The sequence below is a fragment of the Esox lucius genome, chromosome 5 (genome assembly GCF_011004845.1).
Source record: "Esox lucius isolate fEsoLuc1 chromosome 5, fEsoLuc1.pri, whole genome shotgun sequence".
NCBI lineage: Eukaryota > Metazoa > Chordata > Actinopteri > Esociformes > Esocidae > Esox > Esox lucius.
Window position 1 is genome coordinate 34,973,948 of NC_047573.1, and position 23,227 is coordinate 34,997,174.

At 40.7% G+C, this 23,227-nt stretch overlaps 1 protein-coding gene across 5 annotated transcripts in view; it reads left to right on the forward strand.

Annotated features, from left to right (window-relative positions):
• Positions 1 to 8,974, forward strand: part of dnmbp (dynamin binding protein) — a 122,807-nt gene extending 113,833 nt beyond the window's left edge. For 4 of the 5 annotated variants that reach the window (XM_010897567.4, XM_010897564.4, XM_020046634.2 and 1 more), the window contains 4 exons: positions 980 to 1,168; positions 1,349 to 1,547; positions 1,720 to 2,399; positions 6,900 to 8,974. In XM_010897567.4, coding sequence (XP_010895869.2) covers positions 980 to 1,168; positions 1,349 to 1,547; positions 1,720 to 2,399; positions 6,900 to 7,085 — 1,254 coding nt within the window. In that variant the 3' untranslated portion in view covers positions 7,086 to 8,974. The remainder of the gene's footprint in view (positions 1 to 979; positions 1,169 to 1,348; positions 1,548 to 1,719; positions 2,400 to 6,899) is intronic. The other variant, XM_010897568.4, reaches the window with a different exon arrangement.
• Positions 8,975 to 23,227: the final 14,253 nt, after the last annotated feature.

Below are 23,227 nucleotides of genomic sequence, written 5' to 3' on the forward strand. Positions count from 1 at the left end.
ACAGTAATCATTGTACTTCAATGGTCTGACATGTTTAGTAGAAAATATAATAAATTAACCACAAGAATCTAATAGACATGTACAAAATAACTTACTTTGAAGAATAGTCCTGATGAAAATGTCCTTATAGCTGGCCTTGTGCCTTCAGCTAGACATTCTTTTAAGAAATAAGTTTATCTGAAGCTAAAAAGCACAAAGAAATGACAATAGTTTAATAGTGAAATAAAGATAACTGCCTTATACATGTAATTTCAGAAAGGCTGTAAAGTATTGAATTTTAGTAAAGGGCGCTGGGTGATGGCCAGTAGCCCCCCATTGAGCCACCGGCGTGGAACTACTGCCACACAGTCATCCTCCTCTGGGAACAAAACTACAGAAAAAATCATGATCTGAAAGCAATATTTAGAAAAGAGGTTTAGAAAAACGGACAGTTGCAAGTGTTACAGCAGCATAAGACACACAGGCTAACTAAGAACTTTGAGGTTACACAAAGACACCCCAATAACGGAATTGAAACAAATGCAGGTTTAGCTAGTCTAGCTATCAACAGAAAATGTTACTGCCAAGAGTTAGCTATCGCACATGATGTGGATAACGTTACACAAAGAAACACTTCCTGATTCAATAGGAAACATGATTTAGCCAAGTTAGCTAATGATGTACCATACCTGTTCAACTGTTGATATGCGAAGAGGCATAAAAACATCCTAACTTGAGGATGAATGAAGAAACTCACATTTTATCTCAGCCATCGCTGACACTTAATGTTTGTTATTTGTAATAACGCAACAGAACTCACCTGTAGCTCTGTATGTATGTGTCTTGGCGTTCGATCGTTTTCAGTCGGATGTCGGGAAGAAATCTTGATCTTCGTCTGTTTCGGGAGTAAAACAATGTCTTATTAGCAAACAGAAGTTAGTTGTGGCATTAATACCTATGGCTGTTTTCACTTGTCAATTGTGTCTTTCTCTGTCTTCAGTTATCAGGCATTGGCGGCAATGACGGGAACCTGATATCTTTGTTCCAGGAGGAGTATGGTAGAGTCCTCCAGCTTTTACAGAGCTTCAGCTTCTGCCCAGAGAACCTACCACCCAACACATCCACACGCAAGCATTTTGAAAAGAAGACACTAGAGAAACAGACTTCCAAAAGGCAGTTGCAGGGACCGGTGAGCCAAACTAGATGTGATTTTTTACAGATTGTGTATACTCTTTTACAGATTGTGTGTACTCTCATTCTGGGTAAATGTATTTAGCGAATAAATGCAATTCTGAATACAGGTCCACTGACCAGACATGTAGTGTAATACTAATGGTGTTGAATGGCTTTTTCTCTCTCGATGTCTTAGCCAAACTACATCCTGCAGACAGACGAGCAGAGAACAGGACTATTGGCTCGGTACGGTCCAGAAAAGCTATTTCAGGCAGAGAGGAACTTCAATGCGGCCCAGGAGTTGGATATCTCTGTGTTAGAGGGAGACATAGTTGGTGTTATCAAGCAGCAGGACCCCATGGGCAGCAACAACCGCTGGCTCATTGATAATGGGGGTAGGTATAGGTTGCAGAGGTCACATTTCAGCTTCCTAGTAGACGCAAAATTTTTTTGGTCAAATTCAAATGTTTACTAACGTTAATGTTGCTATTGACCTTAACATGTTACTGCTTGTTTCGATCCCAAAATCCTAGACTGCAAACTGTAATTTTGTTTCTCTCTCTGCAGTCTCCAAGGGATTTGTTTACAGTTCCTTCCTGAAACCTTACAACCCACGTAGGAGTCATTCCGATGTCTCCATTGAGAGTCAGTCCTCCAATGAGTCAGGCTACGGGGGTTCCTCCCCAGTGTTCTCCCGCCAAAACAGTAACAGTACACTGACCTTTAACCAAGAAACGGCTGCCGTCAGCTTCTCCACTACCTCTCCACCTAGCCGTTCCTCACCTCACTCCTCCCTAGACCCCACCAAGGATCCAACCCTCTCCCGAAGAGCCCATCACAGAGAGGCTCACTCACCCAACTGCAATCAAGCTGACTCCACCAGAAATCCCTCTGGTCATCAGGACCTGTTGGACCCCGTGTACCGACACCCCACCAATCTAAGAGACACTGCAGATCCCACCTACCGACACTACAATAATCACAGGGACTCGTTTAACACAAGTCACACAACACCAACCAATCTCAAGGAGCTGTCAGTCACTTCAGAAACAGAACCTTTGCACAGAAACAACTGTTTCGGTCCTTCTCAGAGATGTGGCCAAACTGAAGCGGCTTTTGGCACTTATCAACGGAATGGCGACTGTGGTGGACAGAGGAGGTCCCCAAACTTGAGGGATGAGTTTATGGAACCCGAAGTGGAATCTGAACATGACCTGAAGCTAGAGGCTGAGCTCGACGGTCATCAGGTATGTACAACCTATACTATGGCGATGAGAAAATCTGTTATAAAAGAAGTGTAAAATAGTTAAATTAATGTTTGAGTATTCTATTGGGTAAACCTCTTTCAATTAGATCACTTTCAACAGCATCCCTTTTAATTTAAACAATGCTTTCCATATATGCCTTACGTTACATTACCCATGAAAGAAGTCATGAGAGAAAGCAACTGTGGAACTTCAAAACTAAAACATTTGTGAAATAAAAGGTGCTTAATGTTTACCTACTTTGCATTAACTACAATAGAGGGTTTTTTCTAGATCAAAAAAAGGCGGTGTGGCAATAAGACTTTTAGAGGCCCCTCTTTTATTTTGATAATGTTTAAAAAGTTTATTGTAATTGTACACATTTCTACCAGGTGCTTATATAAATGCCTTTAATTTTGAATATAATTTCCTGCAATTCCAAATGTTTAAATGGAGCTGAGAACAATGGCACTGCAAAGAGTGCTTATACATTAAACATTAGATTACGCTATCGTATTGAATTATTGCTGCCACAAAATGTTCTGATGATAGCCCATCAGCAAAATTACAACACATTGTTTTGGATGTTTTTCAGATATCATTTTGATTTAAGTAACTTAGCCAAAGCGCTTATTCAGAGCAACATGCTGATAGATGGATTAGTTGATTTCAGTCATACTGGAGTAGCCTTAGCACACAGTAACTCCAAATGAACGCTCATTGAGAGCGATAACAACCAGGTTTGAATGCTAGCAAGTTTTTCCCCAGTGTTCAATATCCAGTCCTTTGTTGTTCACTTTCTTTATAAATGATATCTATGACTGAGAGCAAAGGTCATTTCAATTACTATGCTGTAATTATTACACAGTACTGCACCCTGCTGCCCCGTCTCTTGCTCAAGCATTTGCATATTTATTGTTTGATTTCTAAGTTCTACATAATTCCCCATATAAAGTTGGTACGAAATGCAAGTGAAACTAAATAGATTTCATTCTCATAGACCCAAAATGAACATCTAGATTATTTGAACATTATTACCCTTTATGGTTCAGTTATACAATGTGTTCCCTCCTACAGATACCTTCAGATTTGGTTAGATGAAAATCTTTCTTCTGGGAATCTCTGGCTACTAGAAGGGTCAACCTTGGATTAATGTTTCTTTATAAGGTTTTAATACGAAAATAGCAGTTATCAAATACTTTCAAGACTTCTTAGTCTCTAAGATATCACAGGTTTATGCAGACTGCGTTTTTCTTCAATGTCTTTTTCAGTACTCATGAAATGCTTTGCAGAATAACCAAAAGTTAGAGGTTTTGGTGCATTTTGGATACTTAAAATGCCTGATAATTAATATTTGTATTGTTCATTGTGAATGTTTGTCAAAATTACAATTTAGTACTTATATTTAGGGTTTCAGCAGAACACTGGTGAAACCCTATTGTGTTTTTTTTCCAGTTCATTAGGGGTCCTTCCCCTGAAGTGGCTCAGGAGCCCTATTATTTTTGTTAGCATTATTATTATTATTCATTTTTTTGGACACATTCCTGTGAGATGGCATGGGCTCCAGACACGCCACTTTGCCCATAGGTGTATACCGTCTCATCTATTAGACTATGGGTCCAGTTGAACCCCAGATGGCCCAATAATAAGCAATTTAAGTCGCTCCAAAAGCTCCACTGGCATTTCCACCCCATATGACCTAGAGGTCTGAAATTCGGTCCACAGGTCCCTCTTCACCTAAGGAACAAATCTTCCTCAAGAACCCATAAAGTCCGCCATCTTGGATTTTCTGCCATTTATAATTTTGTCTAAAACACTTAAAAGTTATCTTCTACTAGAGCTCGGCACCGATCTTCATGCCACTCTGTATATATCATCTTGGGACAATTATCTAAAGATTTGATGTAAGGATTGTTCATATCTTTAACAGAAGGGCTGGTATGAGCCAATGAAAATTCCTTTGAGCCTGGTTTCAATTCAAATGCTCATTAATGCAAGATAGTGAGGGCTACTGCAAGCAAACTTGATATGGGTTCAAGGCCATGGCAGGAAGGCTTCCACAATGTGTTAAGCTGATCGGCCTGATGGTGGTGCTATAATCAACAAATGCATGGGCCTCCATAAGAAATGAATAAAGGCCAATGGGGAATGAATGCAGGTCTGACCTAGAGGTCTGAAATTCAGTCCACAGGTCTCTCTTCACCTAGGAAACAATGTGCCTCTAGAACCCATAAAGTCCGCCATTTTGGATTTTCCATCGTTTTGAATTTTGTTGATCAGGCTGATGGTGGCGCTATAATCAACAAATGCATGGGGCTCCATAGGAAATGAATGGAAGTCAATAGGGAATGAATGGGAGTCAGTGGTGATTCAATGGGAGTCTATGGGGAACGCATAGATGTCAATAAGGAATGAATAGAGGTCAATGGGTAATGAATGGGAGTCAATGGTGATTCTATGGGGGACACATAGAAGTCAATGGGGAATGAATGGATATCGGTGGAGAATGAATGGAAGTCAGTGGGGAATGAATGGGAGTCAATGGTGATTTCATGGGAGTCCATGGGGAACACAGAAGTCAATGGGGAATTAATGGGGTCTATGGGGAACGCATGGAAGCAAATGGGGAATAGAGGTGAATTGGGAATGAATGGGAGTCAATGGTGATTCAATGGGTATCTATGGGGAATGCATAGAAGTGAATTGGCAGTGACTGGAGATCAATGGGGAATGAATGGGAGTCAATGGTGATTCAATGGGAGTCTATGGGGAACACATTGAAGTCAATGGGGAGTGACTGGAGATCAATGGGGAATGAATGGGAGTCAATGGTGATTCAATGGGAGTCTATGGGGAACACATTGAAGTCAGTGGGAATGAATGGGGGGCAATGGGGAATTAATTGGGGTCTATGGGGAACGCATGGAAGTCGATGGGGAATGAATGGAGGTCAATGTTGAATGATTGGGAGTTAATGGGGAATGAAGGACAATGATTTTAGAATAAATGGGTGCAATGGTGGTCCTGGAAGTAAAGGACCCCGCCATTTCTGCTTGCGGATATATTTACTATTATTATTATTCCGGAAAAAAAGGGTGTTTTTTGCAAATTCCTGTGAGATAAAATTGCTTAAACTTGCCCACATTTTTATGGTAGTAAAGGGACAAGGGTCGCAACTTCTGTTGAGACAAATTCGCAAGCTCATGCCACTTACTCTGATTGACATAGACAAAAACAATTTTGGATGAGTCCATTTCCTCACAAAGAACATATTTACCATTGGAACTCATTAGCTCTGCCTTGATGGATTTTCGTCCATTTTCAATATGTGAAAAATGCTTCAAAAGCTACTCATAGAACCCAATGTCCAATGTTTGCATGACAAGACATTTGTTTTCTATAGACCAAGGTCATTTATCAATGCATACCCCAGAAAAGTACAAACAAAAATATGGCCACTATTGACCAATCAATCTTCAAGCATGTGTGGTGATATATGTGAATATATATCATGTAGAATTGATCAAATGATAAAATAATTTGATGTCCATGTCCATAATACTATGACGATGTAACCTATGCAAGTTAGTTCAGTTTAAACACAAGGTGGCGCCATAATGGCTATATGGCGTTATCGCTATCTGTATTTCTCAGTGTAATTTACATTTTGCACACACAATCAGGGTTATAAATCTAACTGATGTATGAACTATGTCTGAATTTAGCTACATGGGGGCATGATTGAAGAAATATAATTCTTGCATCATTTGGAGAATCAATTAATAAATGTTGCTTATGGATCTTTCAGCTCAAAGGTAGTGCAATAAGGCCAATAATGGCACAATGTTGAAACCTGCTCAATGCTGCTTGCAGCTTTAATATTATTTGTGATTTGCTCTACCATAGGGGTCATCTGTGAAATTGATCAAGGTATATCAATTATTCAATAACGTTTTTATAAAACATTTGGGCATATAATTTCCACTGTTCTGTGAACAGTAATTATAAATGGTTTAAGGATATACATGAGCAATATTTCATTCTATGATAATATTGCTGTCATATGGTCAAATCTGAATCTACTGGAAACAAGAAATGTGTTGGAGGGCTGAAAGCAAGGGTTATAACACACTGAAGCTGCCATTTATGCCCAGCTAATATAGATTTAAGGACCTATTGAGCCATTGTCACCTCAACTGAGGCACATTTTTTGGGCCAGTGGGCTATTTGTTTTTTCAGTAAGGAGTACATAATGTCTTAAGGTATTTTGAATATGCAAAATGAATACATTTTAAAAACCTTTATCTTTAGCATTTTTTTTTGCATTCAGGTCTAAACAGGAGTGCTGTCCATTATGTTGGTATTCATTATGTTGGCATAACTATTTAAATGTTCAAATAGTAATTACTATTTTAAAAAATGTTTCAAGGCAGTATAAAAACTTGATACCATTCATTATTTTATGAAGATATAAGAACTAATCAGGTATTTTGTGTTTTCCAGATTTACTACGCCATTTACTCATTTAGCGCTCGCTGTGCAAATGAGCTGAGCATCTCTGCCAATCAACGCATTCGCATCCTGGAGTTTCAAGACATGAATGGCAACAGCGAGTGGTGGCTGGGTGAGGCGGGGGGTAGGCGAGGCTATGTCCCATCAAACTACATTCGGAAGTCAGAGTACACCTGAAAATGTCCCTTGGGAAAGTGCCACATTAGAGTAGAGAGCTTGCCATACAACAAACATAAATAGTAATGAGCAAATGAACAAAAAACATCTAAAACTGATTTTTTTAAAAATGAGCAGGATATATGGTGCCTTATATAGAAGGGTATCTGTGGTTGTGGAGGTTTTTTGTTGAGAATAACATATTTTGGGAATTTACCATGCTGCTGATCCACTTCAATGAAAGTTGCTATATGACTATATTTATACTTTCTTTGTTTTTATACTACTATTAGTGTCTCTTGTTTTTTCCATTGCTGTGATACACTTGTAAGTTTCCCAGGCACAGAACCAAATCCTCATGTTTAGATGGATTTATATTAGATAACCAAATGAAGAGGAAAACACATTGGGTTGTGAGTTAGGAATTTGAATGAGTTTGGTTCCGACTTCAAAACTTGTATAACCTTGAGATTGTTTGCATGTGACTACAATACCCTACAAATAAATCTGTGAGACAAAGATGACAATACATTTGTGCTGCATACAATGCCTTCTAAAAGCATACTTGCACAGTCTTCACATTTTGCTGCCTTAATCAAACCAAAAAAGTGAAAAATCTATGTTTCAGTTTATTGTTTTGCTTACCATCAACAGGGCCTGGGCATTTGGTCTGAAGGAAGTAAAAACCCAGGAAACATTGCCTCAGATCTCTGGTTTTAGTTTTTCAATGAGACATTTACACAAGTGTTTGTCTTAGACACACACAACTGCTTCATACAAAATAGACACCATGCATGATACTCTCAGTAAAAATTTACCATACTCGTACTACAGATTCTTAAACTCCTCATAAGCCACATACATAATACATATTGCTCAGAAAGCACACCTCCAAATCACTGCCGTTACTCCTTTCTTGGAGGTCAGGAGACTATTGTATTAGCAAAGCAGATTAAACGGGCTGCTGGCTCCCAGAGGGAAGGGTTTTGTAAGTGTAGCATTAGTGTCCCTACCTCAGATGCTGTGTGTTATGTCCATCACTGTTTTCAGACTACATAGGACATACTGTATGTTGCAGAGAGTTGTTCAGTACAAAACATTGCAGAAAATGTCATTCTGATTCACTTATAATTTAGCAGTGTGCCCTATGATATAGTCCTACATTGACACATTTTGTTTAGGTTTATATCTGCCATTTCTTAAAAATCCTAATGCACTTGCTTTGCACAATTGATTGATGCTCCACCGTATAAATCACCCATATTTTGCTGATTTCTACAGTGGACTATCTTAGGAAACACAGTTAACATTTATTGCATAAAAATGTTAGAAAATTGCTGTCCAATAGTGTTTACCAACCAAATTTATAGAATAATCATATAATATGGATATGTGCTTTTCCCCTTTGCATTGTGCATATTTTATATATTTATCGAATTGTACAATTATAATACCTGTCAAATGTGCTTCCACCATGTTTTAACTTTTGGTGTAAAGATATTCACTATAAATACATAAAATTGAATGTAATCCTATTTCAGACTGAATTTTAAGGCACCAAAATGAGAAAACTGAGCATGGAGTATTTAAATGTATACTTATACTAGTCACTTTTTATTCTGTGTCTGCCCATAAAGAATTCATCTCATTTATGAGGAGATCAAGGAAGAACATGGTTTCCCAAATGGGGTTGATAGAAGTGAATGACAGTTGAGTGATGAAAGGTTTGACTTAGGATGGTAGTGAGAGTTTAACCAAAAGGGACATGGTCAGATCTATGGCCCTGGTCTCTACTTACTCGCCTCATACATATGTAATGCTGTATATTGAATATGTATAGCTTAATGCACTCCATTTGTGAGTTTTTCTTTTGAATAAAAAAGAAAATCAGCTCAGCTGAAAAAAAGTAACTGTTTTTTTGTTTTTACTGTACTGTTATGGGCCACTTGGTTAATTATGTTAAGACAAATTTGGTACCTTAATGGTTTAGAAGACTGTTGTTTACCCCTAAGATAATCAATTAATTAATTGCCAACTGTTATCAAACGCCAATATATTATGTGAAATGGTATGTGATATCCTTAAATATCTGTTATGTTTTGTTGCAGTCCCACTTGAAAACGCATGCTAGTAAGGACCTGTTATCCAAAAGGAATTGAACCTAAAAAGTAGAAAATGTAGTTGGTGAACTTGATGAGAATGAAACGTTTCAGTTTAAATCACTTGAAACATGCTTGAATAGGATGCTGAGGAATACAATGCTTTCAGAGAGTTTTCAGGCACCTTCAGATTTTCCAATTTTTGTAATGGTACAGCCTTTTTTTATAATTGATTACATGGATTTCTTTCCTCATCAATCTACATACAATGCCCCATAATGACCAAAAACAGGTTTTCAGAATTATTTGCAAATTATTTGCAAAAACACATGAACACAATTCAAAACACCCACACATTCTTTATGAAAATGTTATCCTAACATCCTTTTGAATTGTCCTAGAGCTGTGTTTCTTAACCCTGCTCCTAGACACTCCCCTGCCCTGCATGTTTTAGAACTCTCCCTGCCCTAACATACCTGATGTAGTTCATGAAGGACTTGATAATGAGCTGATCATTTGAATCAGGTGTGACAGAGAAGGGAGAGATCTAAAACATGCAGGGCAGGGGGGTGCCCAGGACAATGCTTAAGAAACACTACCCTACGGGAACCAATTCACTCAATTTAAAATGATCTTGATAATTATTCCAAATTCTTGGTGCAAAAACACTAAGAGCTAAATGTTAAATTGAATCTTGATGGAGATTAAAGGGATCTGTAGCGTTAACCATACATGAGAGTGTGAGCTTGTATTTCTGTATATCAGCAGAAAACTAATGTATGGTGGTAATTTGTGCCAACCTACAGTGGATATAAAAAGTCTACACATTCCTGTTAAAATGCCAGGTTCTTGGGATGTAAAAGAATGAAGCAAATATAAATCATGTCAGAATTGTAAGATTTTTATTTTTCATTTTTCCCCCTCGAAGATTTCAGTTTGTTTTTCAATTGAATTGTTCACATTATAGATCACATTAAAAGTGGAAAAAGTTCTGACATGATTTATCTTTGTCTCATTCTTTTACATCACATGAACCTGGCATTTTAACAGGGGTGTGTAGACTTTTTATATCCACTTTTTATATCGTGCACTATCATAAACTATATTGGAAGGATTTTCAACAGAGGCTGAATAATTCACATGAATACGGAGACAGCCTATATTCACAAAATATACTTAAATTAAGATTTCATAGTGAACACAAAACTTTTTTCACAAGGAGTTCATTCCAAATATTTCCAAATCATTTGGAATGATACGAGATAACGGTCAAGTTAAAAATGTGCCAGTGAGTCTACAATAAAGGGGGCAGCAAGCAACAAAAAAAGGTTTGAAAATGTTTGAAGTAAAGTTAAAGATTCACAGGTTGATTATGGAGGAGCTTTCACTATGCATTGTGGTGGCTGGGAGCGGGAGGAACAGGTGGCTGGCTGAATATGGTCAACAAACACATTATACATATTTCAATACAGTAAAGAAAAAACTGAATACAAAATTTCTTACAGGGGTATACACATTCATATTCAACATGTTCAGAATATTACCTAATTTGATTAAAAAATTTACAAAATGTGTTTTTTTCTTCAGCCCACTTACATTGGTGTATATTGTGGTTAACATATGATAAACAAACCATATTATAAATGCTTTGTTCTGATTCAAATTCTGATGCTAAATAACTGTTAAATATCTTTAATCAAAACAATTGCTCAAGACCTGTCTAAAATATTTTCTACAGACACATTCATAAAAACTATTTCATTTTGACAAAACACACATTGTACATCACCATCAATTTTTAATCTCAACATCACTTTGTTGAATGGATAAATGAAGTGAATGTGTTAAAAGAAACTTCAACGACTGCTAAAATTCCAAAGTGCTTTCACTTTTATATTGTTTTATTAAGCAGGGGGGAAATTAGTTTAATTTTCTAAATTAAGTTATTTGTGAACTTCTTATCTTTGATGCATACAGCATCTAATAGAATAATTCAACTGAATTCTTTGCTTTGGTTATTACTATAACCTCCCCGCATAAGATATTTCATCAAAAACAATTGCATATTCTTTCGATGTAATTGGAATTCCATATATCCTCAAAAAATCAACATAACTATAGCATTTTAACAGGGGTGTCTAGACTTTATATCCACTGTATGTCCCCTCTATGTGTCCACCACATAAAGAGCAATTTCACTGTAGCATTTAGGAGAAATTCACTTTTAAAAGCATAATGCATCTCTATGGAGATGTTGGTGCTGTCACACTTAAAGCCACATTAAAGCCTCAATTCCTATAATTAGTTAACCGTTCCAATTGATTTGAGTTAAGGTATGTCGCTTCTATGTGTACACTGCATAAATAGAAATTTCACTGTAACATTTTGGAGAAATTGAAAGGTATATTGCATCTCTATGGACACTGTCACACATAAAGCCACTGTCACACATAAAGCCACTTTACAGCCTCAATTCCCATAATTAGTTCATGATTACCCTTGATTTGAGTTAAAATAGGTCCGTTCTATGTGTTCACCATATACAGAGTTATTTAACTGCAGCTTTTGAATAAATTCACATTTAATTCACTTATAAAGCATAACGTATCTCTATGGCGACTTGAATGCTGCTACACCTAAAGCTACATTACAGGCTCATATCCCATCACTAGTTAATGATTCTATTTGATTTGACTTAAGATACGTCCCCACAATGTGTACTCCACATATGAAGACATTTTACAGTAGCATTTGGGAGAAATTCACATTGATTCATCTCTATGGTGACTTGAAAGTTGGAACACTTAAAGCTATATTACAGGCTCAATACCCATAATGAGTTGATGATTTAGAATTTTGGTTTGTCCCCTCTTGAAATTTAGGTTTGTACACCACAAATAGAATGTTAATGTAGCATTTTGGAGAATTCACATTGACAGGTATAGCGCATCTCTATTGAAAGGTGGATGCTGTCACACAGGCTCAATGCCCATAATTGGTTAACAATTCTTACTGATTTCAGTTACGGTAGGTCCCCTCTATGCGTACACGACATAGTAAGCAATTTTACAGTAACATTTTGAGATATTCACATTTAATGCATCTCTATGGCAACTTGAATGCTGCTATATTTAAAGCTACAATATATTCTCAAATCCCATAATTAGTAAAAGTTTCTACCTGATTTGAGGTAAGGTCTGTCCCCTCTGTGGGTACACTACATATAGAGTAATTTAACTGCAGCTTTTTGGGTGAATTCACATTGAAATTTATGATGCATCTCTATAGAGACTTGAATGCTGCTTCACTTAAAGATACATTACAGGCTCAATTCCCATAATTAGTAAAAGATTCTACTAGATTTGGGTTAAGGTATGTGTACCCCACATATAAAGACATTTTACTGTAGCATTTAGGATACATTTACACTAAGTTATAAGGTGTCTCAATGGAAACAAGAATGCAGCTACATTTAAAGCTCAAGTAAACGCTCAATTCCCATAATTAGTTAACACTTTTTGGTTTTACTTAATTTAGGCCCCCTCAATATGTACACCACATACAGTGGGGAGAACAAGTATTTGATACACTGACGATTTTGCAGGTATTCCCGCTTACAAAGCATGTAGAAGTCTGTAATTTGTATCATAGGTACTCTTCAACTGTCCAGAAACCCAAAAAACTAAAAAAAAAGTATTTGCTACATCAGAAAAGCAGAACTTAATATTTGTCTGTCGCTGGGCAATATGGACTTTGATCATTGATGCCCCACGAAGTGAGATCTTGCATGGAGCCCCAGACTGAGGGAGATTAAATTATTTAAAAATCATACAATGTGATTTTCTGGATTCTGTCTTTCACAGTTGAAGTGTACCGATGATAACATTTACAGACCTCTACATGCTTTGTAAGTAGGAAAACCTGCAAAATCAACAGTGTATCAAATACTTCTCTCCACTGTATACAGCAATTTTCCTGTAGCATTTATTCACATTTATTGCATCTCTATGGCAACTTGAATGCTGCTACAGTATATTTTAAGCTACGCTATATGCTCATATCGCATAATTAGTTAATGAGTTCACTTGATTTATGTTAAAGAAGGTTTCCTTTATACGTACAACACATTGAACAATTTTACTTTAGCGTTTTTAGAAAATCACATTGAAATGTATAATGTGTCTCTATGAAGACATGATTGCAGCTACATTTAAAGGCACAGAAAACGCTCAAATCTTTTAATTAGTTAATTAATTCACTTGATTTCTGTAAAAGAAAGGCTGCTATATACATACACCACATATTGAGCAATTTCACTGTAGCATTTTGTGAGAAATTTACATTTAATGCATCTCTATGGCAACTTGAATGCTGCTACATTAAAAGCAACAGTAAACACTCAAGTCCCATAATTAGTTAATGAATACACTTGTTTTAGGTTAAGGAAGGTCTCTGTTATACGTACACCACATATAGAGCACCTTTACTGTAGAATTGGAATTACTGGAGATTTTTTGCTTTTAAAGTAAAGGGCATTACTGTGGAGACATTGAAAGGAGACCTTTCTTAACAGAAATCAAGTGGATTCAGATCTCATTAGAGATGCAATACATCCTTGAATGTTAATTTCTCCAAAATGCTACCCTAAAAATGCTCAATATGTGGTGTCCATGTGAAGGAGTCCTTCCTTAACAGAAATCAAGTGGTTTCCTTAACTTATTATGGGATTTGAGCATTTACTGTTTTTAATGTAACAGCATTCATATATGTGGTGTACATACAGAGGGCATCTGCCTTAACTCAAATCAAGTAGAATCATCAAGTAATTATGGGAATTAAGCCTGTAACGTAGCTTTAAGTGTAGCAGCATTCAAGTCACCATAGAACTGCAATATACCTTTCAAAGTGAATTTCGCCAAGATGCTGCAGTAAAATTGCTCTACAAGGGCTCGCACCTGTTGGATCTGGTTAAAAGTGTGACAGAAACCAATAAAATTGCTGACGATAGAAGGCCGTTGGGGTTTTTAGAGGCCATGGCATGTCGCAACATGCCTTTTAAAACTATTCCAAATACACTTGGAAGGCGTAAAATCAATTTGTATTAACGTCTGGCGAAACAATGGATGATTTAGCCACTCCCTCAGGAACTGGTTATCAACTAACCAAAGCTTTCTTTGTACCTCCTACCACTGACCCCACAAAATGGCTTCCATTTTAATGTGTTTTTATATTATGCTTTTCTATTTCTTCAACAACCATGACTTAAATTAAATGATTCACAAGATTGAGCATGTTGTATGCAATTAAACAATTTGCTTATCACGCTTACTCTGGTACATCTTAGCTACACACTTTGAGACTAGCGCATAATTTGTTCGCAAATCATCAATACAAAAAGACATAGCATCTTTCAGACCTCTTGTCATTAAAAGAACACAAAATGAGAAAGAACACAACATTTTGTCCACACGTGGTTGAAGCCATGTCCTGTACTTTTTTGAACTGTATTCCATATTCTCACAGGTTTGCAGAAAGGCAATGATTGACTTGGGAAAATATGTAAAATCTGGGGGGGATTCCAAAACTGTCATAAAATCTTCCAATGCCATCGTCTGTAATGTAAATAGCCAAACAGTGCTCGGGGTGATTTCTCGGTTGTGTTTTAACAATCCTCATTGATGCAACATCTGGGACTGGTCCGCTAGGTAGTTGGTTGCATGCCAGCACACCAAATTGGTTTAACCACACTGGTCAACACAGCTGTATTCATTTCAACACAGTTTTCCTAATTGTAGTCAACCATGACTTGTCGCTGGTTTGACACTTCGATAATGGAGTCAAAGATTGAATAAACAACCAAATTAATTGTGTGGGGTAGTGGTTGTCTGAACCTCATCTCAAGTCGTAAAACTGTCATTGTCCACCAATCCGATGACAATACATTTTGGCAGAGGTATAATAAATAGGTTTTCTTGGTTGCAAACACGACCCCCTGCCGGTACACTAAATGTCTTCATACACACTCTTTCAATTGGGTACTTGGCAGTGGTTGAGAGTAGCGCTTGAGTGTGTCCAAGTTTCACGGCTGGTGAAACAGACACATTCTTGACAAATAGTGACGCAGATAGTATAACGCACATCCCCTGCCCCCATAAGGCAGAACTCATCTTTAACTATCCTAACCTTTATGTCAACGCCGTTTAACATGAGTTTCTCTTGGAAGAAGTATTGTTTAGATCAACGTAGTCTTTGCCATTTCCTGCAATAAAGAACTCCAGAGGGGCTACGTCTGATATTGCTGATAGGGTCGGTATTTCAATGTATGTATTTTTCTCAATAAATGTCTGTGTGAAGGGAACTGGGATAAATCCAACTCTGTTTCATACATTCACCATACATACGGTATAGGAGTGCCATCCTTCTAAAATATATTCTTAATCAACTTAGCAATGTTCCCTTTGATTGTCCTCCGAGCTGTGTGTCTTCTTTTAACCTTGTGTTTGTCTCATTCTTGCATTTTTTACTCTTTGGTAGGCTCCTCCTACCAGGTGGTCTTTTTCTAACACCTCGAGTCATAACCATCAATCCAGAACCATCCTGCTGTTTTGTTTGTCGTGACATAACACTGTTGACAACATCGCCAACTATATTCCTGTGGTTTTGCTATTGAGAACCTGCGCTTCAACAAAGGTATTGCCATCCAGAAAAGGCCCCCTAGACCGGCCCCATATATTGTAGCGCTACCATGATACCCCGGTAAACTGTTACCGGCCTGTGTGGTGTAGTATACAACATAGCTTTGAGGATCATCATAGAGTTTCTGAGGCTGCATCTTATAGGAATTATTTTTTTTGACGGGTCTGAAGTGTAATTTTGGCAATCACCTTCCCCACTAGACGGGATCACCTCTACGCACGGCTTGGGCTCTGGAATCACACTCCTTGAGAGAGGATGGACTCTTCACCACTCTGGAGTTGCCCATGGTGAGAGGCGGCAGGCTGGTGTGGGTTTGCTTCCAGCTCCCCAGCTCTGCCGCCATGTGTTGGAGTTTACCCCGGTGAACGAGAGGGTCTTTTCCCTGCGCCTATGTGTCGGGGATATGTCTCTCACTGTTGTTTGTGCCTACGGGCTGAACAGCAGTGCTGAGTACCCGACCTTCTTGGAGTCTCTGGGAGGGGTGCTGGAAAGTGCTCCGACTGGGGACTCTGTCATTCTACTGGGGGACTTCAACGCCCACGTGGGCAACAACAGTGACACCTGGAGGGGCGTGATTGGGAGGAACGGCCCCCCTGATCTGAACCCGAGCGGTGTTCAGTTATTGGACTTCTGTGCTAGTCACAGTTTGTCCATAACGAACACCATGTTCAAGCGTAAGGGTGTCCAACAGTGCATGTGGCACCAGGACACCCTAGGCCGCAGGTAGATGATCGACTTTGTTGTCGTTTCATCTGACCTGCAGCCATATGTCTTGGACACTCGGGTGAAGAGAGGGGCGGAGCTGTAAACTGATCACCACCTGGTGGTGAGTTGGATCCGATGGCAAGGGAGGAAGCTGGACATACTCGGCAGGCCCAAGCGTACTGTAAGGGTCTGCTGGGAACGTCTGGCCGAGTCTCCTGTCAGAGAGGTCTTTAACTCCTACCTCTGGCAGAGCTTCGACTGGATCCCGAGGGAGGCTGGAGATATTGAGTCAGAGTGGACCATGTTCTCCACCGCCATTGTCGAAGCGGCCGCTCGGAGCTGTGGCCATAAGGTCTCCGGTGCCTGTCGAGGCGGCAATCCCTGAACCCGGTGGTGGACACCGGAAGTAAGGGATGCCGTCTAGCTGAAGAAGGAGTCCTATCAGTTGGCTTGTGTATGCTTGTGGGACTCCTGAGGCAGCTGACGGGTACCGGCAGACCAAGCAGACTGCTGCCCGGGTGGTTGTGGAGGCAAAAACTCGGGCCTGGGAGGAGTTCGGTGAGGCCATGGAGAAGGACTATCGGCTGGCCTCGAAGAGATTCTGGCAAACCTCAGCAGAGGGAAACAGTGCCCTACCAACGCTGTTTACAGTAGAGGTGGGCAGCTGTTGACCTCAACTGGGGATGTCGTCGGGCGGTGGAAGGAGTACTTCGAGGATCTCCTCAATCCCGCCGTCACATCTTCCATTGAGGAAGCAGAGGACGAGGGCTCAGAGGTGAACTCGTCCATCACCCGGGCTGAAGTCACAGAGGTAGTGAAGAAACTCCTCGGTGGCAAGGCACTGGATGTTGTTGGGCTGTCTTGGTTGATACGCCTGTGCAACATCGCATGGCAGTCGGGGACAGTGCCTCTGGGATGGCAGACCGGGGTGGTGGTCCCTCTATTTAAAAAGGGGGACCGGAGGGTGTGTTCCAACTATAGGGGGATCACACTTCTCAGCCTCCCCGGGAAAGTCTATGCCAGGGTTCTGGAGAGGAGAATACGGCCGATAGTAGAACCTCGGATTCAGGAGGAACAGTGTGGTTTTCGTCCGGGCCGTGGAACACTGGACCAGCTCTATACCCTCTACGGGGTGTTGGAGGGTTCATGTGAGTTTGCCCAACCAATCCACATGTGTTTTGTGGATTTGGAGAAGGCATTCAACTGTGTCCCTCGCGGCATCCTGTGGAGAGTGCTTTGGGAATATGGGGTCCTGGGTCCTTTGCTAAGAGCTGTCAGGTCCCTGTACGACTGAAGCAGGAGCTTGGTCCGCATTGCCGGCAGTAAGTCAGACTTGTTCCCAGTGCATGTTGGACTCCGGCAGGGCTGCCCTTTGTCGCCGGTTTTGTTCTTTTTTCTAGGCGCAGCCAGGGGCCAGAGGGTGTCAGGTTTGGGGACCACACGATTTCGTCTCTGCTCTTTGCGGATGATGTTGTCGTGTTGGCCCCTTCAAACCAGGACCTTCAGCATGCCCTGGGACGGTTTGCAGCCGAGTGTGAAGCAGTGGGGATGAGAATCAGTACCTCCAAATCCGAGGCCATGTCCCTCAATCGGAAAAGGGTGGCTTGCCCACTTCAGGTTGGTAGAGAGTTCTTGCCTCAAGTGGAGGAGTTTAAGTATCTAGGGGTCTTGTTCACGACAAGATCCCGGATACAGGCGGCCGAAATGAGCTTTCTCCGCAGGGTGGCTGGGCGATCCCTTCGAGATAGGGTGAGAAGCTCAGAGTAGAGCAGCTGCTCCTCCACATTGAGAGGGGTCAGCTGAGGTGGCTTGGGCATCTGTTTCAGATGCCTCCGGAACACCTTCCTAGGAAGGTGTTCCGGGCCCGTCCCACCGGGAGGAGACCCCGGGGAAGACCTAGGAAACGCTTCGGTGTCCCCCTGGAAGAGCTGGAGGAAGTGTCTAGGGAGAGGGAAGTCTGGGCATCTCTGCTTAGACTGCTGCCCCTGCGAACCGGCCTCGGATGATGACATGACCTTCCCCACTACGAATGAAACCAGCTGGTTTTGATCAGATTTTACTTCAATACAGATCTCATCAAACTGACTCTTCGTAAGAGGTACGTAGTGTGGCTTGTCGTACGTCACTGTGACAACTTTGTTCTTTTTCCATGCAATATGTACAGTTCTCAAAAGCAGGACATGACTGTCACCAACATGTTGATAATCAATTATATCTTTGTAGATGTATAGGGTGTTAAACCCTGCCAGAATATCTGTGGGGAATGTTCCGTACCATGGGGCATACCACAACTCGCCTGATTTTAAGCCCAATATCTGTTCATAATTTCAAACTAAAATGGGGCTCACCTTTTAGAAAGATTCAATTTTTAAATTAATTTTACCCTGCCCATACACCATGTGGTTTTATATAACTGTTGAGCTCTGCCACTAGTTTTACTATGCCATTGTAATAACCGATGTTGAGTTCATTTTCCAAGTTTTGTCGTGATTCGAGTTCAAATGCATTTTCACCTTCTGTTGTGAGGTGTGTTAGGGTGGGACTTCCTGTATGACGTGTGTTCGGGCAGGACTTCAGGAGTGACATATGCATGTCCGGTGACTTTGTCATTTATTGCCTTACACCTGAACATTGATGTGTCCGTGTTTGATGTTTTACAACGCCTGATGAGCAAACCAGTCTACTGTTATAACAGGTGGTTATGTTTGATGATTAACAAATGGGCCTTAAGGTTCCGGAATGTTAAATTCCCAGGCAGCAAATAAGTGTTGTATCAGCGGTAAGATGTTTGGTGTTCAACAAAAGGGTGCCAGGATTCCAATGCCAAGTGGTGCAACAGATGGCCTACAACGGGTTGTTGTTAACCTTTCAAGCACGGAATTATTTGTGAAATATAAAGAAGAGGGCGGAACTTATGATTTGGAGAGTTTCAACCCATTTTTCATTTTAACATGAGATGGGTCTTAAGATCAGATAAGCCTAGCATAAGCATTAATCCAGGTCAAACTATTTATTTTCCAAGAAACCAAAGACTAAAGGAGTTTCCCCCAACAAAACATGTGACTTACATCTCAAGCTTTTGTTTGATCAGATGTTATAAGGACCCATGGGTGAGACCAGGTCCTTGGGGATAGTGATACGACCCGTGATCGGTCTCAAAAATGTAAGGCAAATGTTAAATATTCAGGGCTGGGATGTGTTTTTGTGAGGGTCTCTTGTATATCGACCAATAAGTATCTCTTATTCTGTAAAAAGCCATTTTGGGGGGCGTATGTCATATGATCCAGGGTTAAATAGGTGCCCAATTGCGGGGGACCGTCCTTTCTCCCACCTCACGACACATTGGCAGCACACGTCAAGCTTTTTAAGGTAAGTGAAACTAACTTCTTAACACAAAGAAAATATGAATGTTTTAGGCTACACTAAAAGCACAGTTGTGTAGTTTTATTATTCCATGTTAAGCCAACTACATGGAATAGCTAAATAGAATTGTTGATTGTAACGACGTGTCGGTGGTGGTTTTCTTGGGCCACATGGTATCGTAAAGGCCCAAAATGAGCTGTTTTAATCATGTGTTGTTAACCAACAAGATACATAATAACTTAAAGAGATCTTAATAAGGCTACCACACATTACCCCCATTTTATTCCAATAGGTTTCAAGGGGAACTATCCAAGCTGTGTACAGTAAGGATGGGACACTGTTGACCTCAACTGAGGAGGTAATTGGGCGATGGAAGGAACACTTTGAGGAACTCCTAAATCCCACTAACACGCCCTCTATAGTGGAGGCAGAGCTGGAGGCTGATGGGGAAGCATCGTCAATCTCCATGGCAGAAGTCACTGAGATAGTCAAACAACTCCACAGTGGCAAAGCTCCGGGGTTTGACGAGATACGTCCAGAAATGTTGAAAGCTTTGGGTGTGGAGGGGATGTCTTGGATGACACACCTCTTCAACATTGCGTGGGAGTCGGGGAAAGCACTCACTGGACCGGTTCGCAGCCGGGTGCGAAGTGTTTGGGTTGAGGATTAGCACCTCTAAATCTGAGGCCATGGTTCTCAGCAGGAAACCGATGGAGTGCCTCCTCCGGGTAGGCAATGAGGCGTTACCCCAAGTAAAGGAGTTCAAGTATCTCGGGGTCTTGTTCGCGAGTGAGGGGACAATGGAGCGGGAGACTGGCCGGAGCGGGAGACACGGAGCAATGGAGCGGGAGACGCACGCACGCGCGCGCGTGCGTGCGTGTGTGTGTGTGTGTGTGTGTGTGTGTGTGTGTGTGTGTGTGTGTGTGTGTGTGTGTGTGTGTGTGTGTGTGTGTGTGTGTGTTGTTGGCTTTCACCGAACATGGGATGGTCACTTTACCAAGTTTCAAAACAGGGAGGACACACACCCTAGAACTGTCTTTATGTACTTACACGATAACCATTTCTATGGCATCATGAATCTGAAGGGTTTTCTGGGCGTCATATGTCTGTGAGTGGTGCTATACCGGGTTTAACATCCGTGCTGATCATGGTTGTCAACATTACTATAGTGTATGTCTTCATGAAGATTGTTATACCCAACCCCGTAACATAAAGCAGTGCCCTGACTGTAAACGGATATGTTATTCTGACTTTTGTTATAGACAGCATAAACGCTTGAAGCACCACAAAAGTGTGGGTCGTTGGGTTAGCAGGTGTGACCAGAAGAAATACTGTGTCAATTGCGGCCGTTATTACAACATTAGTATTACCTACTATAAAGCGCACAGGTGCACGGCAAACGTGTCCCAATTGTAACATGGATCTGGCGATTGAAATGAATCATCAGTGTTTTATAAAACCCTCCAAGCCTGAGGACCCCAGTGACCCCATGATTTTGAGACAATTGTCAATCCGGTGAATGGTGTACACACTGCAAATTTTGTGTGCGCAATAAGCTTTGATAACAAGACGTGGTGTTCAGCCGGAGATGGTTGTGTCGCTGCTTTTTTTCAAAAGTTTAGGCAACCGAAATATAATGACTACACATTTATAGCACACAACTCTAAAGGTTTCGATGGTTACATCTTGATGCAGCACCTTGCTAACAATGGTATTGGCATGACACTTATTGCTAATGGTAGCAAACTCGTGATTTTTACAGACAGCACATTCAATCATACATTGATAGTCATTGCTTCCTACCGATGAAGCTGTCGGCCTTGCCACGTGCTATGGGTTTTAAGGATTTGAAAAAAGGCTACTTTCCTTACAAGTTTAACATCAAGCAGAATGAGAACTATGTTGGCCCCCATCCGGAACCGCATTACTATGGTGTGAATACCATGATGGCTACAGTTTTTGCAATGGTATGCAATGGTATGCAACTGTGTCTGCAGACCCCTTTGTCATGCAGGATGAAATAAAAGCATAATGCATGAATGATGTGGTCATATTGAGAGAGGGTTGTATGCGCTACAGACTAGAGTTCCTGGAGTGTGGTGGTGTTGACCCATTCCGGTCAATTACGATTGCTTTGGCTTACATGAAAGACTTTTGCAACAGATTTTCACCAAGGACACCATTGCATTGGTCCCCTCAGACAACTACAACTGTTGTCAGAAGACATTCTCAAACAGTTAAATCCAATGGCTTGAATATGTGGCCTCCGATGAGAATATATCGATACAGCATGCCCTGAACAGGGGTGAAATGAAAATCGGTGCCTACTACGTTGATGGATATGCTGAACGCGATGGGTTGAGCACAGTCTATGAATTTCTATGTTGTTTCTGGCACGGTCACCCAAAGTGTCATTGCTCAGCAAGCATCAATCCAGTGACAAAGATTCAGTAAGGGTTGATGCACAAGCAATGGCTGACAAAGCTAGAGGCTTTAAAAGAACAACACAACGTACATGTTCAATACATATGGGAGTGTGATTGGAATCAGCTTAAAAACACATCCACTGATGTCAAAGCTTTCTTGAAGACCTTTGATGCTCCAGAGCGCCTTGATCCTCGCCTTGGGATGCTCTTTTTGGCAGTTGTACCAATGCAATACATTTGAAGTTTACGGCTCGAGAAGGGGAGATTATTCAGTATAACAATGTCTGTAGACAAAAACGTATCCGATTGGGCAACAAGACATAATCTTTGGAGATTTCAAACCACTAGACACCTACTTTGGTATTGTTAAGGCTACGGTGTGTCAACAGAAAGGCCTTCATCACCCCGTTTTACCGCACAGGGTCAGCGGTAAGCGGTTCTTTCCCTTGTGTAGGTTATGTGCAGAGTCTGAAAACCAGGTAACTGATTGTTCACATACTGATTCAGAAAGATCTTTAACCGATACCTGGGTTTCTACTGAGCTGGTTAAGGCTGTTGAGAAAGGTTATTGCATTGTGAAAATATTTGAAGTCTGGGATTTCACCAGGACATCAGATTATCTTTTTGCAGATTATATGAGAACATTCCTGAAACACAAGCAGGAAGCTAGTGGCTTCCCGTCATCTGTGGTTGACGATGAGGCTAAAGACCCAGTGAGTTTGAGGTTACCTGGGAACTCACCTCTCAGCTCTCCTCCCGCTGCTCGATCCCCGCCACTGGTACAAGCACCACTTCCCATTCAACCCGAATGCAGCAGAATTCTAAACACCCTTTCCCCTTGTTACCTGGGTATTTAAACCTGCCTGTTTCCTTG